The 24,410-nt window shown below is 38.4% G+C and overlaps 1 protein-coding gene across 1 annotated transcript in view; it reads right to left on the reverse strand.

The window, feature by feature from the left end:
• Window positions 1-7,699: 7,699 nt before the first annotated feature.
• Window positions 7,700-24,410, reverse strand: part of LOC148018304 (3-dehydroquinate synthase) — a 76,240-nt gene continuing 59,529 nt past the window's right edge. Inside the window, exons 2-8 of the mRNA XM_087661364.1 lie at window positions 14,322-14,472; window positions 14,045-14,212; window positions 13,738-13,964; window positions 10,148-10,271; window positions 8,962-9,024; window positions 8,699-8,842; window positions 7,700-8,313 (exon numbers count right to left, since the gene is read on the reverse strand). Of these exons, the coding sequence (XP_087517490.1) occupies window positions 8,182-8,313; window positions 8,699-8,842; window positions 8,962-9,024; window positions 10,148-10,271; window positions 13,738-13,964; window positions 14,045-14,212; window positions 14,322-14,472 (1,009 nt within the window). The 3' untranslated portion in view covers window positions 7,700-8,181. The remainder of the gene's footprint in view (window positions 8,314-8,698; window positions 8,843-8,961; window positions 9,025-10,147; window positions 10,272-13,737; window positions 13,965-14,044; window positions 14,213-14,321; window positions 14,473-24,410) is intronic.

Genomic DNA, 24,410 nt, shown 5'->3' on the forward strand with positions numbered 1-24,410 from the left:
AGTTGTGCTATCCCTTCTAGTAATACTTTCCAATGAACCTCAATGACAATTGGTTTGCAATTGTTTGAAGACTCATCGTAGTAGCCTTTGCAGAAGATTAAATTGCAGATTGACGTCCAATTCCTAATTTGATTTGATGGGATAGCTATGCAAATGTATTAATGCAGCTTTGAAATCGGAAATTGCGCGCAACTCTTGGGACATACCCATCGGTGCATGCGCTACACCGGTCACATACAAGGAATCTGACCTGTTTGTTAGATCAGTCTGATTCTGTTACTCGGTATTGCATACCTTTGCTTAAATACGAATTGGCAGATTTTAGATACTCAGGATTCCTGGGCCCTGCAGCTATCTGTACCTGCAGCATTCCCTTCAGAGGGAGAAAATTCCTCCTCTTTTGAGCTTATCAAGCATTACTATGTTTCAGAAAATGGAATGTATCATGGTTGTCAGCAGGGATGAAGCTTTTGATGTGTCCTATTAGCCCAAAAATGTGGGTTTATCGACAATGTTGTAGCAAGTTTGAAAAGAGATATACTCCCTTCTTAGTACATAAATTATAGGACTGTTTTGAGTTGCAGTGGTCGGTGGCATTTCCAATTAGAAAGAGATATATATCTTTCTTAGATTGCATGTTTTGTGATTGATAGAAGTATCATAGAGTTGTAAAATTAACATGCAGTGATCAGTTCTCGTGGTCAGTCTTTGAGGTGTAGACCTATATAGTCTAACTTGCTTGTCAACTTGTATGCTTTGTTTGAGCTTTAGAAACCATGGCCTTCATCTCATTTGATAGGGTCTCTTAATGATAAAGCAACATTAGCAGTGCTCTCTCAATAGAACTTTCAATCCAAAGCAAAGCATGGTTGGAGGAGGCGATAGATGGAGTGTAGTTGGTGAGTGGTTGTAGCATACAAGAAGATCTCTACTCTACCCTAAGGTCTTCTAGTGTGTTAACTAGAGAGGGCATTTCCCAACTCCTCATATCCATTGGTGCCCTCACTAAGGAGGGATCAATAATGATTTTGGATCCTTTGAATCCAAGTTGGAGCCCCAATTGATTTCACCTCAAGCTTCATGATGGCATATTATTCGAGGGAGCTAAGAATGAAGGTGTGGTTTAGTTTATGAGAAGGATTGAGTTGATGATTGTCTCAACTAATATGAATACTAATGAACATAAGGCCAACTTGGTTGGATTGTTGTTGGAAGAAGAAGTTGGGGAATGGTATGACATGATACAAGATAATGCCACAAGGGGTAGTTGGTCTAGATTGGTTGTGGCTTCATATGCTCAATATGGAAGAACAGAAAAGGTTCAGCAAGTATGGAAGGATTGATAGGGTGGTGGCATATTAGGAAGAACATGCAGATGTGGAACAATATGCAATCAAGGTTTGAGGCATTATGGAGGCAATTAGAAAAAAGTGTAGCTTAGCCTAGTGTAGTTATCAAGAAGGAGAAATTTGTGGCTTCTTTCCATCCTAGCATTAGAAGGAATGAAAGACCCATATGCTCATGAGGAAGTTAGAAGGATTGCCATAGAGTAGTGGAAAAAGAGCAACATGAGACATTTGGAAGCTAAAGAGAAAGAGGCAAGCATTCATAATGGTTCTAAGAAAGAATTTCAACCTCTTTTTGTACAACTAGAAAACTCCATGGAAAAGATACCAGTAAGACATTAAGAGCCTCTTTTGAAGGATATCAAGTTGATTTGTATGTTGATATTCATAGACTCACTGAGAACCATGGACTCGGAACATAGTGTTCCAATGCTTTAATTGTGGTGAAAGAGGCTAGGTCATGTATCCAAGGGGAATCTATCCTATTAGAAGACTAGAAGGCAATGCAAGAAGAACTAATGTAGATCTCATATAGATGGAAATGTATGTGTATGTCTAAGCACATGACAAGGAGGAGTTAATCTTGTTGAACTAGAGGAGAGATCATCACGAGAGGAGCTAGTAAAGAAGAATGCCAAAATCATGGCACATAAGAGAGCAAGGAATCATAGGCCAAGAATGGACCAATGCAAGATGCACATAGGGCAGCTAGGGCTACAAGGAGAATAGAGCTATCTAATATAGGTCCATGACCTATGGAAGCATGAGTGTCTGCTAGGAGGAGGAGAATAAGACACATTGGTTGGGAGATTATCTATTTGGGATGCCAAGAGCTAATTGCATGTTGGACTTGTGGGCACATTTCTTCATGGTGCCCCGAGAGGGAGCAAGCCAATCGAGAAAAGGCTAACCTTAGATGCCCAGAGTGTGGAATCACCCACCTATTTGTTGATTGCCCTAGACGGAAACACCCTCTAGTTCAGTGATCATGCCATTAGTACCATTGGGGTTGTTTGGAGTTGAAACACTCGATGGAGAGGCTACACCTATCCCGTTGCATGATATGACCCAAGCACAAACGAAGCAGGTCGGCATATCATTGCCAAGGCCTAGTAACCTAGATGTAGCCTCAATCGAAAAAAGAAGTTGTAATGCATGCCTTATAACTTTCTTATAGATATGAAGAATCAAAAGGTAGATATGACTTCTAGTCAAACATTGTAGCTAAGTTCTAAGTTGAGGAGGAATCGGCATCAAATTGGTAGCATTAAAAGGAAGACAAGACAAAAGGAGGAGGATATCCACGTGGTTAGGATTAATAAGGATCTCACAAGGATGAAGATATTATTTGTATTCTTAATACTCATGTGAATGGGATAAGAGTAGACTAATATATGTAGATGGAGGGGTCCAAGTTTTTGTTGTCATGGAAGATACTGTGAAACAAGTGGGTTTAGAAATTGTCTTTCTATGTTTAGTCATCGGATGGCCAATAACACTACAATATATGAAGGGTATACTGACTTGCAAAAGAGAAGCATGACTTCATTTTAAGAAAGAATAAATATAGAGGAAGAATGAGAGGTAGAAGCAATGGTTGCGAATGTTGGCCCACATACATAGACAACTTTAGGTAATCATCCCTTATGTCAATAGATGCTTTGTCATTTTGCTTCACCATTTACTACTCATTGAATAGCAATTATTACTTGTCAAACAGCAAACCCTCTCCATATATATAAGATATGGATTGAGGTTGTTGATAGGGATGTGGCTCTCAATAATGTATGAAATTAAACTCGCCTTGTCCACTATCAAAAGACACATAGCTTTGCCACAAAGCTTTAACATTCTCATTTTAAGATAGAAAGGATGCCATGGTGATGTAATCCCAATCGTTGCAACAGAGGCAATCCATGCACAACTTAGAACAATGCTGCCATATACACTCATTTCTTTATGTATACACAAAAACATGAAGAGCTTATTCAAAAAGAAAATGACACCTATCAATGTACAGAAACGTTATCATGTGGCTGAAAGTTCAACTATTAAAACTCTAAGGAACATCATCAATCATAGGATTTGATCTGTGCCTATGGGACTAAACTTGCCTATGTATATGTTGAATGCATACAATCAATGATCATTTGTCACATGAAGGCTGGGTTGATTTCACACAGGATGTGAGTTGTTGCTAATGATGCTCCTAGGGACTTATATACAACATGTCCTAATGTGAAAGTTACTGTTGGGGATGTTCATGATGAACAACGCTTCTTTGTTTAAGATTCTTCTTCATATTCTGTGATCCTTGGGCAACCATACATTACATGAATACACATGGAAACCAAATTTATGGATAATGGTTCACTATATACAAGAATTAGAAGCTGAGATGGGAAGCAAGCTATATGTGTCTATCATTCAAGAAGTCGTGATAGTCTACAAAGACTATCTTTTGCGTCCTAATGTTAAAGAATTCAAGGATTCTCATGGGTCAATGGATTTTCAACATGTACCATTGTGAAGTGAGACTATGATGGTTTGAGATAAAAAATGCTCTCGTCTCATATAGTAGGTCCATATGCTTTTTCTATAGATTTTGTTGCATTTTCAACATATAGAATAATACGTTTCCAACAAGAAGGTTGAGAATAGATGGGCAATCACCTCATTGATGAAGTGGGTGCCCTGGTCACTCACTATCTCAATAGGGCTACAAAACAATATACTCGCAAGACACTAGAAGATATAAAGAGATATGGATTGCTTGAAGTTGATGAATGTATCTCAAGCATGTATAATAGACCGTCCTATGCTAATACCATGGATAAACTTTCAACTATGTTGAATTTTGGGTTGAAATCTGAAAATAGCATGATTAAAGTATACTCTTTGGATATGTATTGTGATTGAAGAGTTTGTGATACAAGGATGTGTATGTTCACATGAAAGGGCTAAAGTAAGAGTTGATATGAAGTATAAAACTATGGATTAAAAGGTTAAACTTGTTATATTACCATTGCCTACTACTGATAGTGATAAGGAGAAGATTGAATTAGGTTCTCATCGACCGAATTTGAGAGACCTGAAAAATATTGGACATTGGTTTTCAACATAGTCTCTAAAGGAACTAAAGATTGGTTATGAGGATTTTCTTGCACCTACAGAGAGGTTGTGCTTTGTGGATATGCTATCTAGGCATGATAGAGCATTTTCATTCAGCCACATGAAATTGACTTCATTGATCTAAGCATTGTAGCATTCTATGGTTATTTTTACTATCCCACATGTACCTTGGAATTTGCAGTTAATTTGAATGCATGAAGCTCATCTCCCCAAGTTGATTTACTTGTTGAATGAGAAGATTAGGATGGGAATTTTAGAGATTTCTTCATGTCCATATTCATTTAAACCAGGTAACAAACAAGCATGTGCCATTTCACGCAATACGTGCGTGGATAAACCAAAATATCGAGAATTCAAGTGGTTTGCAACACCAAAGAAAAATGGAACATTGAGGTTTATTCAAGATGTACAATTGGTAACTAGAGTGTTAGAAATGTAGGGGCGGGTCCAATTGTGAATGAATTTGCAAAAAATGGCAAGGATTTCAAAAGACCATACTCTCTATTACAATATTAAAGAGAATTATGTTGTACTTAATTTCATTTATGTGCATGTTTCTATTTTAATAGGATGCAATGATACCCTGGTGGAGGATGTAAAGTCCAAACTCTCCCATGAGTTTAAAATGAATGACCTTGGGTATTTGCATTATGTCCTAGGTGTTGAAATTTACAAGATGATGTTACATTTTCATTTCTCAATAGAAGTATTTTCACTCCATCCTTGAAAGATTTGGTATAGCTAGCTCCCAAGCTATTTCTACACCCATGGAATCAACTCTCAAACTAAGGATGAAAATAGTCCTTCTTGTGATGCTATAACATATAGGCAACTGATTGGATCCCTCATTTATTTGACTATCACAAGGCCTAATATCTGTTTTACGTCTCAAACACTCCATCATCCAAGGATTTTGCCAAGATAGCAAAGACATTCTACCCATGACACTTGGACTTTAAGGTGGAAGGCTTAACCACATTCTTAGAGGTGGAGCATGGATATCACCTATCCCAAGGAGTCATCACCTTGCCCTTTTTGTCAAAGGCAAGGCATGAGGGTAAATCCCATGATCGATCTGTTTGAGGCCTCAAATTATAAGGCAACTTTGATCTAGATGGTCCTTTATGATTCGTATTTTGCTCTAGGGAGGGCTTTTTTTTAAAACATATACATGTACGTAAGGAATCTTGAGGGTTTTGAGGGTCTACCAAAGCACCACCATATTGGTCAACATCTTGCTTTTTAACTTTTTTGATATGGACATCTATCCAACCAAGCTCGATAGTAGGCAATGTCAACATTTGGTTGCTTACCTTTATTCATGTGTCACTTCACTTGGCCCCTATCTCACTTCGGCCTCCTTGGGTTCTCTTAGTTCCCCCTCCACAAGGTGCCCATCTATGCTAGAACCATCAAGCATCATACCTCAATCATTATTTAAGTCATCTCTAACTTCTAGCTTTTCAAGACATTCAACCATGAAGTGCCCCAAATTTTCCCATGAAAAGAACCTAACAAGAATTCTCTATCTAAGGCAAAATCCTCCCACTAGCCATGGTTTTTTTCACATTAGAGACATTATACGACACATGGCAAAATATGCAGAGTATGGGTGCTACCTCATTGAGTTGAATACGGTGGATGGATTAACAATTATTCAATGGTATAGCTAGATTTTCCTCAACAAGAGCATTCCCATGCTATCCCCAACGACATGGTGTTGGCATGGTGGACCATGTATTACCCCCCGCCCCCCCCCCCCATGCTCACCCCCCATGTCCAGGATCTCATAGTATCCCCTTATTGTATATAGATCATATCATACTATAGTTGACTACCCAAAGGGGCCATGGAGACATTTGGATACACTATGCTCGTATGTGCAAAATAGTGGACTCTCATAGTTAACCTCGGTAAAACTAAGGTTATGATGTTTAATACTATGTCAAAGTGGATCGAAAATCAACACTAAGCTTTACTTATGGATAGCAATTGGAGTATGTTCATTCTTATACATATTTGGGTGTCTTATTTACAATGCCCACTTTCTCTATGAATGAGACAATAGAGATAAACTTACACGAGGGTATATAGCATTCGAACCAATGTTAAGAGTCATGGACTAAACTAACCAAAGATACCTTGGACTTTTTCTTTTGGAGATGAGGATTGAGAAATATCATCCTCAAAGACAAAGCACTAGTTTGTGCAAGGCCTATCCAAAGACGTCTCATAGATTTTCTTATGAGGAGCACCCAAACATATCCTTGGACCACACTCAACCTACACCTGATAGAGGTCAAAAAAGTCCACCCAAAGAACATTGATTGATCAAGCAATTCAACTAGTCAATCCCATGCATCCTAGTGCTCTCAACAAATACATCAATGACACATGGATGTGGATAAAACACATCATTGCTTAAGGCAAAGCCAAAATACCCAAGTTCTCCACATGGGAGAAGATTGAGACTATGCTTCAACGATCAATGAGGGATGTGGTCTTGCTAGGTTTAATTCATCACTTATGACACCACCAACTAGTTCTTCATTATCACCATTTAGATCTACATTCTCTTGTTATATTGTTTATCTCTAGATGCTCATGTTACAAACAATTGTAACTTATGATCATGATCACATGTCATTTTGGCCTCTTGCATATGTTAATAATATCATTTCTCTCTCTCTCTCTCTCTCTCTCTCACATTGATGTTTTAATATCATGGTATGAACATGGGGCTCAAAACATCGATTAGGAGAGAGTATAGATTAGAGTTCAACTATTAGGAAATATGCATTTTCATCAATCAATAGTTCATATTTTCCCACAAACAAGGATAGCCCTTCACACAAGGCACAAAGATCTATGTAGCACCAAGCCGAAAGGTCCTTGTACCTTCTATGGATGTGCCTCTATGGACAAGACGAAATGACATTCATCTCCTCAAGAGTTCCAAGTAGCACATTTAATAATTGAACGATCGTTTGGTCTATTTGCATACTCGATTTCTTGAGTTTAGTAATTTGTTGCCTTTTCTATTAATAAATCCCCTCCCGACAAAGCATCTCATAATAGTGTTGCCTTTTTTTATGCATTCGTAGAGGTTTGGTTTATGGACACAACAAACAAGATGCTACACATTATGACATTTTTAATAAGTGCTGTATTTGTGGATCCTAGAATGAGACATACAACATTACGCAGGCTTGCGAGCCTCATCACAAAATCCACGATAGTCCCATTGCTTATTTGTGACACACCACAGACTTACTGAAGATGAATGTACGTAGGGCCTTGTATGTTAAAAACATCCAAACATGGTTGTCTGTTGAGAGACCTACTTGTGGGGCTTCACCTAAGGCTTGTTGTAACCCAATGGATCTTGGCTATAACACATACCCCTCTACCAGAATAAAAAACCACTGTAACGTGTTCAAATATATTTGGAATATGTATGCTGTATCCATGCACTTGTACAAGCCTAGTCAAGTGACCGGTCTTCCCAAACATGAAGGATGCAGTACTATGTAGTGCTTTGCATATGCCTCAAGATGATATCTAGTCTTATTGTACAACAATGGTATAGACAGCAAGGAGGTGACCTGCTGTCTGAAGTTGTTTTCTATAATCCAAATATCACTATGCAGCACTTCCCCCAGGGAGCAAAAGTAAGAGAAGCGAGGAGGGTTAGGGGGGGCAGCTAGGATTTACAGAAGAACTCAAGGGTTTCTTGAAGCGCTTTGGGATCAAAATCTGCGGTGAACAGGCAGTTTCCAAGCTGCCCTTTCAACAGTATCATCTGCAGTTTCCCATCTGCCACCTTCTTATCCAGCTGCACAACCACACAGGAACGATGTCAGAGCAGAGTTTTTAGAAAATGACAAAACAGAACATCAAAGGTGCCCTGTAGTTAGCTTTTGACCACACCTTATAAACATGTTCAACACTCACAAGCTGTGCCTCTCTATTTGTTTTCAGCACAAGCATAGCTGATCCAACTTTGTCATCCGTAACCATATTTCTTTTTCAATAATGCAAATGCACAAAAAAAAGTTGTGTAACCATAAGCTCTGACCAGCTTTTAATGCTCTGTTAACTGTGGTAACTAGATGTACATTATATGTGTACTATATCTATTGCCTTATCTTGTGGATCAAGAAGAGCTCTAACTTCAAGCAATATCATGACTGAAAAAGACATCTGAAGTGAAAACTTACAGACATAATTTCCTTGAATGTGTCGACTGTTAAACTTGTAGGTGGGGCTGTAGGCAATTTTGCTCTTTCTATCAAGTTCAAAATACGATATTGAAGCACCTTATCTATCCAACCCAGCCTGTATGACATATCTGCTGCCATGACCTGCATAAGACCATTTGAAAGGGAAAGAGATGTAATCACCATCAACAGTGAAGATTATCCCTGCTAGTGATGCACGCTACAGCTGTGCTTCATCTCCCAAAAAAAAGGCATTTATGTACCATTCCAGCAGCTACTGCTTCTCCATGCAGCCATTCCCCGTAGCCAAGACCAGCCTCTATGGCCTGCAAAGACCATAAACTAACTGCCATGTAAGAAAGGGGCAAGAGACCTATAACCCAAAAATAAAAAGGGGAAACACAAAAACAAGAAACCAATCAGTACAACGCTGCATGCACATGCAAGACTATTACTCCATGATGCCCATAACATATCATTAACAACAAGTTGCTTGAGTGACAAGGATATAACACAGTGGAACACCGGAATGTAACTAATTACCAAAAGGTTTGTTGAATAGCAGAATATTCAGAGACAAATAACATAGCTGATTGTGATATGATTGGCAATGCTGCAGCTCTAATATCAGCATGCAGCAGTACAATTACCTAGAGGCAAATTGCAATACCCAGCTGAAGGACCAGCCCTTACAACTGTGAGCCTACCCCTTTTCCCAAACATGTAAATCCTGTGCACAATCTTAAGCTTGCAAGAAGTGCAAGTGTGATGGGCTTTTTGCACTATAACTGTTGGAGGAACAGAAGCCTATAAGACACTATGAGAAAAGCAGAAGAAATGAAGCTCTTGAAGATGTTCCACTGTATAGATATAAAGAACAAGTAACAATCATTTCACTGGTCTCCTACTCTTTAGGTTCTTGAATGGATAAAAGGAGAAGCTTGTTAAATGTTGTTGTCGGTTGACGCACATAATAGCTACCGAGTTAAGAGACCTACACTTATTTGATATGTTCTAGCAGCCAATTGAGCAAAGCATACCTCTATTAAACTGAGAGAATTTTGAGTTAGGTTGCATTCCATGTCAAGATTAAGAATCTAATATTATTTTGTCATATAAATCAGCAAGCCAGTTTAAGTAATCCATTTGCTCAGTTCCAAGAATCAAAAGAAGGTAGTGTACGGGTGGATATTTATAAGAGCAGTCACAGTTTTTAAATTAATAATAACATCGTCAGCAATTGAAATATCTCCTGGAATGATATGGCATTAAGGCACCTGACTATATTTCCCACAAGTTTTATGCAATTAAATGTTATCATGTATTACCATTCTGCTATTCTAGAAATACACCATCCACAAACCTGGCCAGATAACATAAACTACTCATTGCAAATAGTACTCACACTTCATATTTTGAAAGCTTCAAGCAGCAACTAACATAACTTACATGTCCAAATGTGTGACCGAGATTCAGGGTAGCTCTAACTCCTCCTTCCTTTTCATCAAGGGATACTACTTCTGCCTTGTTCTCACAAGACCTCTTAATCGCATATGCAAAAGCATCTGGATTTCTGCAAACAACATAGAAACGAATCATCTAAAATCTGCAAAACTTTCACAAATTTCATTGTGTCACTTGTCACTCAACAAACCTATGCCAACACCTTCAATAGTCCAACGGACATAAGTGGCATAGCAATTGATTTCATCAATTCATAGGTGTCATTTCTTTTCAATTTTGTTCCTATCGGACCAGACGTTTCTTGTTGGATGAGTATCATACAAACATCCCTAATGTTGGACAGAAAATAGAGAGGAATTTGGCATCAATCAAAGATTCAGGCAAGTTTGATAGAAGACTTACCCCTCTCAAGCAGATGCAGGTTGTGTCATTCACCTAAAGATTTTATCAATGCCATTGGAGTGCCTAGAAGAGCCCATGTCAAGACATTAAAACCCCACATGTGGATAGCCAAACACTCAGTGATCATGATGATGAACATTAGAAAAAGATGGGTGTGCCCCTTTTGCAAAACAAAAATACCGGACTTGAAATGAGCATAAAGGAATGGGGTGATGGCAGAGCATTGGAGGGCTGCTTGCATCTCCACAAGTGATAGCAATGATACCACAGCAGCTTTGCACGTGATTGAATGGGATTGAAATGGAAAGAAGAGTGGCAACTTTAAGAGTTTCAAAACAACCATTTGAATTGCTCCTTAAAAGCAGAGTTAAATGGTAAATATAAGACCTTAAAAGATTTAAGGTTTAATGAAGGACTTATATCTCGAATCCAAGGTAGAATCTGTGGTAGGGTCAAAGTCAGCACCGGTAGTGGGGTCTATAGAGTATGAGTTGCAGCAAAGCAGGTCGACACATCAGCAGTCACTGAAGGTAGGATGGTGACATGTATACAGTAGATGGTTGGGTTGACATGTTAGATAGCTAGATTGAGACTTGGGAGAGGGGTGGACCTTTCTGTGAATGAACAATGGCTGCTTATCTGCAGTACTTGATTGTTTCTGCAGGCACACCTCCACAGGAGCAGGGCTTGATGTGATGGGATACAAAGAGCCTATTGGGGACACAATGGAGCAAGGCCTCTTCTATTTCTTCTTCTGCAACAACTCTCTTCAAGAGAAGAAGCAACAGCAGCAGCCTTGACACTTCACACATGCAGATCTTGATGCTCTGATACCATTGTTCGGGTATACTAGCAGTGGCACAACTACATCACCATCTTCTACAATATAAAAGAGAGGGAGAGAGAGAAAGAGAGAGGGACTACAATACTGCAGAAAAGAAGTCACGAAAAAAAGAAACTACAATACTGCAAAAAGAACAGTCATGGATAGATTGATGACTCAAAGTACATGAGATAGGCCTTGGTAAAATAGGCCCATGTTCACACCAATACCCTTGGCCTTATTTAATGTTTGGATGGCTGGGTGGTGTAGAAGGTGTTTACACCTACACACCACTTATCACACTTAAGAGTGTCTTCACACACAAAGGATGATAAATAACTAACAGTGTGACTAATGTGTCACAAGACCATGGTTTGGTGCATGGGTCCCCAACCTTTACATGTCCGTTGTCCACATTATCTCTCTAGTACATATAGTGCTACAAATCCTCATGCTAGTCTAGCCTTGAGAGCCTCCCACATGAAGAACATTGGCCCTATGAATGTCACAACCAAATATACATATGACCTAAGAATTTCAATATATGATGCCAAAGGGAACTGGCACATTAAAATATTTGAGGCTCATGTTGCAAGATAATATACATCTCTTGATTGTCATATCATGAAGGAGAATAGTTTGCTCAGTTGTATAAAATGCTCCACTCCTGCAGCTTGTCCTCAATTTTCAAGAGGAACCGGCTGAAAAGGCTCAATTATATTTCAGATCTAGTTCCAAGGAGGCCTATAGTGATGACCAAAGCAGATGTCCTCTAGCTTGGGAGATGTCACAAGTGCACCCTAAGGAGTGAGAACATCAGTCACTCTACAAATACGCCATCATTGTCAAATAATTTTTCAATTTATCAAGAAGTGAAGGAGAATTAAAAACTTTGCTCCAGCATAAAATCTCCAAGCATGTGAGCTACCTTCAACATCAGTTCTACCCGTCCATTTGATGTGAGAAGAAGCTTGCTAACAACCAGTGTTGTGGCAAGAGAACACTCAGGGATGGAACATTGAACATCCTCTGCATGAATGCTACAATTAACAAAAATGCATTCTACAAGGACATATGCATTAACCACTCAACATTGTAATCCAAGGTTGCGGTCTCTCAACAAATTTCTACAACAATGTCAACTTGTGTGCCAATACATTATAAGGTATGTTAAGAGCATTCCATCCACCAAGCAACCTTGAAGTTCATAGCCAAAAGTTTGACACCTTTCTTATGTCGCCTACTTTTCCATAAAAAGCCCTTTGCTATGGACATAAAGGTATCAATTTCAGCTTTGGTCCACAAAATCTAAGGCTAGGAAACTGTGGACAGGCCATGATGACAGATTGTAAAATTCTAATATAAATACATGCACTCTAAGAGAATGGCTTCATTTAGATAGACTTTATACAAGGATAACGTTTGATGGACACAAGACTGCGTGGTTATTTCAGCCATTTCATTGCCATTTGAACCATGCAAGAAATCTGCTATAAATTTCACCAAACCGGAATGATGCTATGTTAACATTCCTAGAAAGTTCCTAGATGGAAGTACAGAGAAATTCAGTAAAATGGCTCATTTCAATCCAGGAAAGAGGAATATTATAGCTCAGCACAAAAGTTCACACTAAAAGGATTTCAGTTCTATTATTTTGTTCTGGGGAGTATATTTTAGATACTTCATAGACAAATATTCCAATTTTACTGACATGAACAGAAGACAGAAGAGTCTTTACCTCTGCTAGAATTCCTTACTTCAAAATGTATAACGATTGTCTATGAGGAGGATAGATTGCCATTCGTAATGAGGACTGACAACGAATTAATAACTATAAGCATTGGAACCATAGTTGTAATTTTCTTGCTCCCTTTTAGGCACAGAAGTGTACCTCTCCCTTTTAGGGCTATCTTGGCACACAAGTGTACCTCTCACATACGAGAACTCCCTATGTACCATATTAAGTACTATTGCAAGTTTCATACCTAATAGGAAATCAATCATAGCAAAATTAGAAAAATGCCATTTTACTAGCACTATGGAACTCTCTTTGTTCTTATATTTGCATTATTAACTCTTTGCATGTAGGATTTCATGGTGCTATCTTGCATTTCCTTTTTTCTCATTCAAGTGATATAAATGCCTCAAATAACCTTTAAACTCAAGATGCTAGAAATTACTCTTATATTGAACGATGTTAAACTTGCAAAGCATCAAAATAGACTAAAGACAAAAAGGCTCATAAGTCACAGAAGCAGGGACCTTAAGAACATCTGTAAGTATCTAAAGCAACAGATTCATATGCTTATAACATCCTCTGTCTAGGGTGTTGCAGGTCATTCATGTGTACCTTGCTAGCAATGCTTCCATGTTTTTCTCCTGCCATTCAAAGAATGGAGCATCTCTGATGAGCCCATATTTGATAATTTCTGCAATCCCTGAAGCAAGTTCTCGGTCAGGAAGAGTGCCCAGTGTATCTGTATCTACAAGAACAGCTTGAGGCTGGTAAAATGCACCGATCAAATTCTTCCCCCTGGGATGATTTACCCCAGTTTTTCCTCCAACTGATGAGTCGACCTGCATAGCAATCTCGAACACTTGACAACTGTTAAGAAAGTATGGCTCTCATTGATTTCTGTGAGATGAAACCACCAAACCTGTGCCATGACAGTTGTAGGAATCTGTATGAAATTCACCCCTCGTAAAAATGCAGCAGCAGCGAATCCACACATATCACCTATAACACCACCTCCAAGGGCAATAAAAGTGCATCTTCTGTCCATACGTGTTTCTATGGCTTTATCAAACACTTTCATCAAAGTGTCCTGCAATGAAAGTGCTTGTTACCTTCAGATAAGCAACCAAGTGTCTTTCCTGGTCTTTTGTGACTAGTATCAACTAGCACTACAGTTCAAAATAACTGCAAGTCCATACCATATCTTTATACTGCTCCCCATCAGGTAGGATGACATGCTCGACCATAAAATGGGCACCTCCATGTTTAACAGCAGCAGTAACCTTGTCCAAGTATAAAGGTGCAACAGTTGAATTTGTCACAATAAGAACTTTTTTGCCTTTGATGTGCCTACATGTAGAAAGGGAATTTCACCTTCAGGTTGACTGACCAATCTAGGACTATAAAGGATTAAAAATGAATTCCAGCTTCCACTCTCATGAATTTCATCAGAATAAAGGTAGAGAATGACCTACACTGTTGAGATACATAATGCATGTTAATTATTCAGAGTTAAGATACATGCAAATAGACAAGAATTGAGGCATGCAAGGCATGGAAGGTACTTTACATATGATGCAGAGTATAGAGAAGCACACATCAAGATTCGAGATATGTGCAAAATAGGGCATATAACTATGTATACAGGAGAACACATCAAATATTTGCAAATCGGACATAAATTAAAGCTACAACAAAAAAACCAAAAGGCAATACTTGTTTTATCCTTTAGTTGCTTGTAATTTATAAGAAAAATTGGTGAGAAATGAACCTATAGTGAAGTAAACAGCGGAAATAATAACCAAAGGGAAGGTATACATACTATAAGGGAACTGACCTATCCAGTACATGCATTGGCATGGTGAAGAATTTTCTGGTCCCTCTGAGATACTGTAAGTATGTATACCCCTAAGCCTCCCTTCCACATCCACCATATTTGCAATCCAAAAGGATGGCTTCCTTTGAGGAACTATCTCCTCACTATAAGATGTCTCACTCTCCAAAGTGATATTTGAGCTTATACCCTCAACACATTAAAGAGGCCTCTCATCCATGAAAAGAAACTAAGCACAGGAGTATCACTCCCTTGTTGAGCTAAAAATTCATTACCCACTGATTAGCTCTTTAAAACAGCCCAAAACAGTAAATTACCAAAAGTTTCATTAAATGGGGAGTAGTTCTAGGGAATTTTTGTGTCACACATGCAAAACCCTTATTTGGGAGGATCCTTCCACATCTATAAATAGACAGGCTGCTAGCCATTTAGCCCATAGAAACATGAAACGGGGGATGGGGGACGGGGACGGGGACGGGGATGCCAAATCTAGGGAACGGGGACGTGGGAATAGAGACGGCATTTCAAAAATTAAAATTCATGAAAAAAATTTAATCTTTCACTCATAATCCATGTGGACTCTAGAGTGTTAAAATCAAGGTATATAATCCACAAGGACAAATCATTTTAAGTTTTAACTTTAAGATATCATGCATCATTCTAAAACTACTCATTAGAAATTGAATTGCAACTCACAAGGCTCAAGAGGTAAGCTATTCAATTATAAAATGCATAATACATATGCCATAAATGATAAAACAATGAACAATGAACTAAACTTTAAAGTCTAAGCTGAAAGAACATGCCCATGGTCTCAATGCCAAAAAACTTAAAAGATTACAAGTATGAAGTCTAATCTTTGAAAGAATATGCTCATTGCCCCAAAAAAGACTACAAATATAAAGCCTAATCTCTAGACTAAAGTAAAATGCGGCATGCCGAAATAGCCCAAAGGGCAACTGCAAGACTGCAAGTACAAATATAATATCAGCATCGCACAACAGCCCAAGTGTCACACTGTCATCAATGATCATAATGTCATGAAATGGTCTATAGTATCTCATAGATAGCTTTGGATACAATCGCTCTTTGCCCTTCATCTTTTTCAGTAGTGCCTTTTCAAAATGCAGCAGTTCATAATCGCACTCTGCAAAGTGCAAAGCACACCTATGATGATCAGCTGCCCTGATTTTCAGATTTACCCTTTTTCTTAGTCTCGGCCTCAGTGACATGTGGATTGGCATCACTATCTTGGAATTCTACATCCTTTCCACACAACAATGTGTCGTCTATAGTGGCAGTTTCTATAAGCTAAGACATGCTGGAAACAATGGACTTAAACAAAAAATCCTGAATACCCTTTGGCAAACCACAAATATACTTCTCCACCTGCTCATGGAGAGGTATTGTGCGATAAGAAGTAACTAGCAATAATGCATCCCAAAACTTCTTATTATACTAATCCAAGTTCTTGCAATATTTGAAATTCAACTGATTCCAAGCTGTCATAATATCTACTTCAAAGGTACTTGTCAACCAATTTGAAGCAAACATTTGCTTGAACTAGACCCAAGTGGTAGGTGACTTCCCTTGAATAAGAAGTGTAGACCACCGCTACAATGCATTTCCCTTCAAAAATGTGACTACCTTTCGTATCTTAGATGCCTCTATCAAGTTGCCTCCAGAGTAGGCTGCATCAAACTGCTGACTAAGAACAAGTGCTCTCAGCCTATCTTGTGCACCACTGAAAGACTCAAACTTCACACTTTTGCCACCAAATCATGAGTATAGGATAGAGTTTGATATTTTTAGGACCCATAATTATGGGAAAAAGCATTCGTGCAAAGAAAGAACCTAAAAGTGAGGCCTAGCATGTATCTTGGGCATGAAGATAATCTAAAATTACAAACACATGCATTGCGCAGTGTCCTCCCAATGCATTTATTTGGGGGGGGGGGGGGGGGGGGGGGGGGGTAAATTGTATCAAATGGGTGTCTCGTACATCTTGTCTCTCAACTCTTCTCTCTTTTCAATTTGTTGATTTATGAATTTTAGTCAATATTTGTCTAAGATATGGCAAATTCTTACAACATTGGTATCAGAGCATAGTGATTGGCATGTGCATTGCTATCAAGGTCACCATCAAGTTCAAGGAAAGTCTAATTTGTGAAGATTACTCTACAAAATTCTCAATCTTGGTGGCCACTTGATAGCTTGTTTTTATGCCATGTCCATTTTAAGTCCTCAAGGCACAAAGGCACTAACCAAGCCCTTGTTTCTTGTGAATATTATGAGTTCCATCTACCATTTGGCAGTTACTCGTAAAACATTTTGCACGATATAGCTCGTGTGTTGATATTTCCAATTCTTTCAATATTTGTTTCTACATAGCATACATGAAGGCGGATGTATCAAATCTTAGTTCTCACCCAAAAAGATCTCTCTCAATATATTCCAAAGCTTTCTCCTTCCACACATGATACCTTCCCATGTTTCCTATTTCAACAATGTAGTATATTATTCATTCGAGGGGGTCTCTTGAAAGCTTAATCACATATCAAAATAATTCCGACTTTTGATTACACACATGCCTGTCCACTCAAACCATAATTATCTTGTGGAGATCTTCTGTGGCTTATTTCTATGCTAGAATTATTATTCTACAAACTTATTAATACTGTAAGATTGTTTAAACTCTTGTTTTTATACAAAGATTGTTATCTTGAATCATGAAGGATACCTACATTATGGACAACTAAAACACAAAGTAATAAGGCTACTACAAAGGAGTTTTGCTCACATGCCATGGGTCTCTTCAAATAAGACCAATTTGTGACAACACACTTTACAAACAACAAAAGGGAAGCTATTTTCTTTCTGGTTGTTTCCTTACACAAAAATTATAATAATACTACCCTTACATTTTTCTTTTATTATTATAGAACACAAAGGGGGAGGTATTTCAATTTCTCTCTTATTATTCTTGGCATACTCTATTCTACAAGAGCTTCTAGTTAAAATCTCTAGACCAAGTTTCTCTCACCTCATTTGGCGCATACTTTTATATCTACGTAAACAACGTAGTTCCTAACAGTTTCCACAATTTAGTGTTGCTGCCATAGTTACACTAGTACCACGTACGAAAGGTTTCATACTATACCATACCTTACATGTTAGTACCATAAGGTACCAACTTAATGGATACATCTTTCCCATTCGAACTGCACTTTGGGATGAGCTAAATGCTCCTTATATTAATATGATTCTCCCATGAAATTAGGTTATGTGAAATTCAAACAATCTCTCAACCTTCTCTCTTAAGCCCACACTTCACTTGTTTGTATGATCATGCATGTATAATGTATCCACTCCCATCTATGTAGTTATGAGTTGTAGGTAGCAATAGCACATGCTGTGCATGTAGCATTAGGTTTTGGCATGTTACCCTCAAGTACTCATCTTATATACTCTAATAGCATTGCTATTTAGACTTGAAATATCTATTCTATTCTATTATTTTTAGTCCAAAATAATCAAGTTATTTTTTGCGTACTAATATCGTACTGTACCTTATAAAATCTTAAAAATACCATTTAGTACCGTATTTTATCGTACCATACCATATTGTACCTGACAACTATGGTTGCTGCAAGTGCCTTCTACAAGCTATAGAAGATCTAATTGAATATATTAAACTACGACTCGCGGTGTTATACTCATAGTATCTCTATTGATTAGGTATCATTCATAATCCCAAGAGGCATCAACAATGTGCTTTCCAATTGAACCATTTCTTTATCTTGCATGACAATTATTTTCTTCTCGATTATGTTATCAACAATTTATGTTGGGTAACTTTCTTTTTGTTTTACTATGGATTTGATATTGATACTCTTTCCAAGTATTTCCCTTGTCCATTCGTAACCTCCGTGCAAATTCACTGCATGAGGCAGCTAATTTGATTCGAGGTATAGATTTGCCACATTGAGGCAACACTGATGTGTGACTCATTACCCACATCTATTATGGAAGTTGCAAATTTTAGATGCTCAATTTTATCGAGCTTGGTTAGCAATGATTTTCTGAGTTATGAGAATATGATGCATATTCCATATTCTAGTAGTATGGGACACTAGAATGTGTGATATGTAGGTGAAAATACTTGAGTTGTTTATGTTCTTGACTCGAGTCTTTTAAATCTATTGTACTCATTGTTTAAGACTTGATACTAATTCTTTTCCCTTGAGTATTTTTTTTTCAGAGCATAAGCAACTCAGGGTAGTTGCTCTACAACTAGGGAGTATGTTATAAAAATAGATATGAGGATTTATATAGATCTGTGATTAATTTTAGGATTTCTTTCTGTGAATGCTTACTTAGCAATTTGCAACATGATCACAACTTGTCGCACATGTGAATGCATAGCACCAGTTGCATTGTGCAAGGCGGATGTCGAGTAAATTAATGTGTTTTATGCTATAGCGATTGGCGGATTATTATTTTTGAGTGGAGCATAAGTTAGCACACATTGATTATTTATTAATATTTCATTGGTAAGGATTTATTATATTTTTATCAGTGTTTCATAGTGCACACGTATTGTATGCACATATGCGCAAAGGATTTATTGGAATACTATTTTGTAACAAGCCTAGAAAGTGCTACAATATTATTTTGTTGTAAAACTATGAGCATTGGATAGAGTTTCATATTTTTAGGACCTTACTTTTGGAAAAAAGCGTTTGTGCAAAGAAAGAGCCTAAAAGTGAGACCTAGCATGTATCTTAGGCAAGAAGATAATCTAAAATTACAAATACATGCACTTGGGAGAACCCTCCCAATGCATGGGGGGATGATTGTACCCAATGAGTGTCTCATGCATCGTCTCTCAACTCTTCTCTCTTTTCAATTTGTCGATTTATCAATTTTCTTTAATATTTGTCTAAGCTATAGTGAATTCTTGCAACAACTTGTAAACACAAGTTATAATGTAAAAATGACAATACTTTGAGCTTAACCAACTTGATCAATTATCACTAGATCAAGCACCAAGCACCTGAACCATATACAAAGGGCCAATTTGCTGCAATTCTAAAAATTAGGATTTTCAGACATTAATTTCTATATACTTCGAGCAACATGCCAACATACAAAGCATATGATAGAAATTTCAACACGAGAGCTTATTCGAAATGAAAAGAGAGACCTCCAATATATAGGTGTGGGGTTTAGGTGCTCAAAAGTGAAAAGTAAAGGTTACAAATGACAAGTCTTTGTTAAAAATGACTAGTGTAAGGACACTTGTCTCTTTCAAAATGAAACGTCTTATTCTAGATACCACGTGTCACTTTTCTAGAGAAAGAAGCTTCTAAACCTTCTACTCTAAAAATCTCTCGAATTGTTAAGATTTTGAGAATGAAGATAAAATTGTTCCTTGCTAAATTTCAAATTCTTTGACACAAACAAAATTTAAAAAAATAATAACCTCCTAATTTTTAGGAGTTGTCAAATATAGATTTTGGAGAGCTTAATTGTATGGGTTCATCGGTTCATGGTTTGTTTCTTTAATCATGCGTATCCAGTTTTACTTTTTGAAACCACACATTATATGGGCTTTTAGTCAATGTGACTATCTAAGTGAAAAAGTCTTAGTCATCTAGCTTTCTTATCAATCCGACAGCCCAACTGAACTTGCAATTTCTCTTGGGCACCTCATCTTTGACGACCCAAGTATAATTCTAAGGCTTTCTAGCAATTGGTCACCCTTAAATCAAAAAATGAACATTTTACCATATTTTAAAACACTCAAATACTATAAATCGCCTTTCAAAGTAAATGAGCATCAAATTAATTTGAATCATTGAGTCAATGTCTTGATAAAGTTGATATACATGTTAGAAGTGGATGCAGCAATGAAAGTGTATACATATGCTGAAATAGACTCCTAAACACAAGACAAAAGGGAAAGAAAAGAGAGAATAGAAAAACACTGCAAAAGAAGAAAACTCAAATGAATGCTTAAGAAATGAAATCCATATCCCAAGACATGAGACAATACAGATCCAATGTGAGTCACTAGTTGTAAAGGCACTCGCACTAGCTCCTCTCTCCACCAAGGACCCATAAGTGATGACAGATGAATGACTATGGAGGAGGAGAAATTTGCACATATGGCAAGAAATTGCCACGTGATATGATAGGTCAATCGGCCAAGTAGCTGAAATGTGCCAATTTAAAATAGAATATGGTAAAATAAAATGCGTAAATCATTTGACAAATATCCTAGTGCCTAGCCCACTAAATCGCATGCACAAACTCAACCATGAACCAGCATATCTGCTAACACCCTCTCTCAGATCATGAGTGATCTAATACAATATAATATGCAATGATAATGTTTCATCATAGTACATACAACAATGTCCACCACAATAGAACCATGGCTACCCAAGCAATGGGTGGCAGGGTGCTCAAGCTACCACCAAGGTGCCATGGAGAAAACCTAATGTCGATGTCGATCATACCAACTCTTGAAAATATAGAAGAATCATAGCAAATGTGTATCAACAATGTCTTGTTGGAGCGCGCGGGTAGCGGAAGCGTAAAGATTTGCAGCAGAGGAAGTGAACAGGTGAGTGAGAGTGAGAGTAAGAGTGACGAACAGATTTGGGTGTACCAACAATGTGTTGGTACACAAAGAATAAAATGTATTTATACTTAGGGCCCATAAGGGTACATTCACATGTACAACATAACAATACACGTGTAAAATACACGGAGGTGAATAAAGGACCTTTACATCCCAACAACCTCCCACTTAAAGGTCCGGAGTGAACCTTTAACCAACTCCCACTAGTCGTATGCAATGCTCATGCTGAGCCTTGCCTAGACTTTTAGTGAGAACATCTGCAGGGTTGTCCTGTGTTTTGATCTTGGTCAATGTGATTAGACCATCCTCCAGAATCTGTCTGATAAAGTGATATCGCACATCAATATGCTTTGTGCGTGAATGATACATGGCATTTTTAGCCAGATACACAGCACTCTGGCTATCACATCCCAACACTGGAGTACTCATAGACATGCCGAGATCCTCTGCGAGTCTGCTCAACCAAATAGCTTTCTTAGAAGCTTCAGTAGCTGATATGTATTCAGCTTCTATAGTACTCAGTGCGACAATGTTCTGCAACCTGGAGCACCAAGAGACAGCCCCTCCAGCAACTGTAAAGACATACCCGCTAGTGGACTTGCGAGTGTCTAAGTCACCTGCCATGTCTGCATCACAATAACCCTGTAGATTAAGTGCACCCTGCCCATAGCAAATACACTTTCTTTGTGTACCCTTCAGATATCTAAGAATACTCTTGACAGCCTCCCAATGTGGTTTGCCAGGATTTGACATAAACCTGCTGACAACTCTACTGCATGAGCAATGTCTGGACGAGTAGCCACCATAGCATACATAAGAGAGCCACAAGCTGATGCATAAGGGACTCCCTTCATAGCATTGGCTTCCATGTCATCTTTTGGGCTGTTGGCTTTACTAAGATTAAGGTATGGAGGTAAGGGTACTCCGAGAGGCTTAGCTTCAACCATGTTAAATCTGTCCAGTACCTTTTCAATGTACTTTTCTTGAGATAAGAACAGCAATTTCTGCATTGTATGCCTACGAATCCTCATGCCCATTCATGGAAAAAGCTGATTTCAGCTGATCTTTGAGAGCATCCAAGCTAGTCTTTCTCTTCCCAGCTAGCAACATATCATCCACATACAAAACAAGTATGATAGGGCTGCCATCTGTATCCTTTTTCATATACAAACAATGATCTGCATGGCTGCGTGTAAACCCATGCGAGAGCATAAAAGTGTCAAACTTTTTGTACCACTGCCGTGGTGCTTGTTTCAGCCCATATAAGCTGCGTTTTAGTTTACACACCAACTGCTCTTTTCCAGGAACTACAAAACCCTCGGGTTGTTTCATGTAGATCTCCTCATCAATGTCACCATGCAGAAAAGCTGTTTTCACATCCATTTGGTACAGCTCTAAATCCAATACAGCAGTGAGAGCAAAAAGCACACATAGTGTGGTCATCTTCACGACAGGTGAGAAGACCTCCTGGAAGTCAATCCCTTCCTTCTGTGCATACCCTTTGGCAACCAATCTTGCCTTGTACTTGGGTTTCCCATTAACTGTCTTTACTTTGTAAACCCATTTGTTTGGAAGAGGCTTTCTTCCTTTAGGCAACGACACAAGATCCCAAGTATCATTAGCATACAGAGATTTAATCTCTTCCTGCATAGCTAGCTCCCACTTATTGCTGAATTTGCATGACTTAGCCTCTTTATATGTCAGAGGCTCACCCTCATCAGTAAGCATCACATAATGCAAAGAGGGGTCATACCTATGTGGCTGCCTTCTTGGGTGTGTAGACCTGCGTACCCAATGATCTACATTCTCAGGAATCGGATCTACATCTGGAGGCATGTTATTTTCAGCATTTATTGGCTGCTGTAAGCCATTTTCAGCATGCTGTTCATGCTGTACAGCACCTTCATTTTCATTTCCAGCACCTGCATTTTCATAATCAGCAAGTCTATCTTGCTGTCCATGACCTCCCTGTGCTTCTATTTGCTGTCCATCATCATCTGGCTCAAAGATAACCGGCTGATCATCAGTTTCAGCCTGTGGTACAGCACCATGAGGCTCATCATTTGAAGTAATAGGTGGCTGCGAATTCTGAAATTTGACATTTTTCATGTCTTCATCAGAGGCTAAAGTACTTTTCAGCAACTTTGCCTCATTAAACACAACATTACAGCTGCGAACAATTTTCTTGGACTGAGGTAGCCACACTCTATAGCCAAATTCACCCTCATCACCATAGCCCATGAAAATGCCTTTGGTGGATTTCGGGTCAAGTTTATTCCTCAGCTCATTTCTAACATGCACAAAAGCATCACAGCCAAATATTCGTAAATGGTCATATGAGGCCGGTTTGCCAGACCAAACCTCCTCAGGAATGCCATTATTTAGGGACTTGTTTGGAGAGCGGTTGAAAATGTGAACCGCAGTTTTAAGTGCCTCTCCCCAAAATTCATGAGGGAGATTGGCAGTGGACAGCATGCACCGCACTCTCTCACATAGAGTCCTATTGTATCTTTCAGCCACACCATTTGAAGAAGGGCTGTAAGGGGCTGTAAGCTCCCTCTTGATCCCATGCAAGTCACAAAAGAACTTAAATTCATTAGACGTGAACTCACCCCCATTATCAGTTCTCAAGCATTTCAACTTTCTACCTGTCTGAGTGGTCACGAATGCATGAAAAGTTTTAAAAACAGCAAACACTTCACTTTTCTTTTTCAACAAATAAACCCAAATCTTCCTGAAACAATCATCAATAAAAGAGGCAAAGTATGCAGCACCACCCAATGATTTCAAAGGCATGCTAGATAC

Source organism: Lygodium microphyllum, chromosome 21, assembly GCF_053477565.2.
Source record: "Lygodium microphyllum isolate KBCC chromosome 21, Lygodium_microphyllum_v1.1.10, whole genome shotgun sequence".
Lineage (NCBI taxonomy): Eukaryota > Viridiplantae > Streptophyta > Polypodiopsida > Schizaeales > Lygodiaceae > Lygodium > Lygodium microphyllum.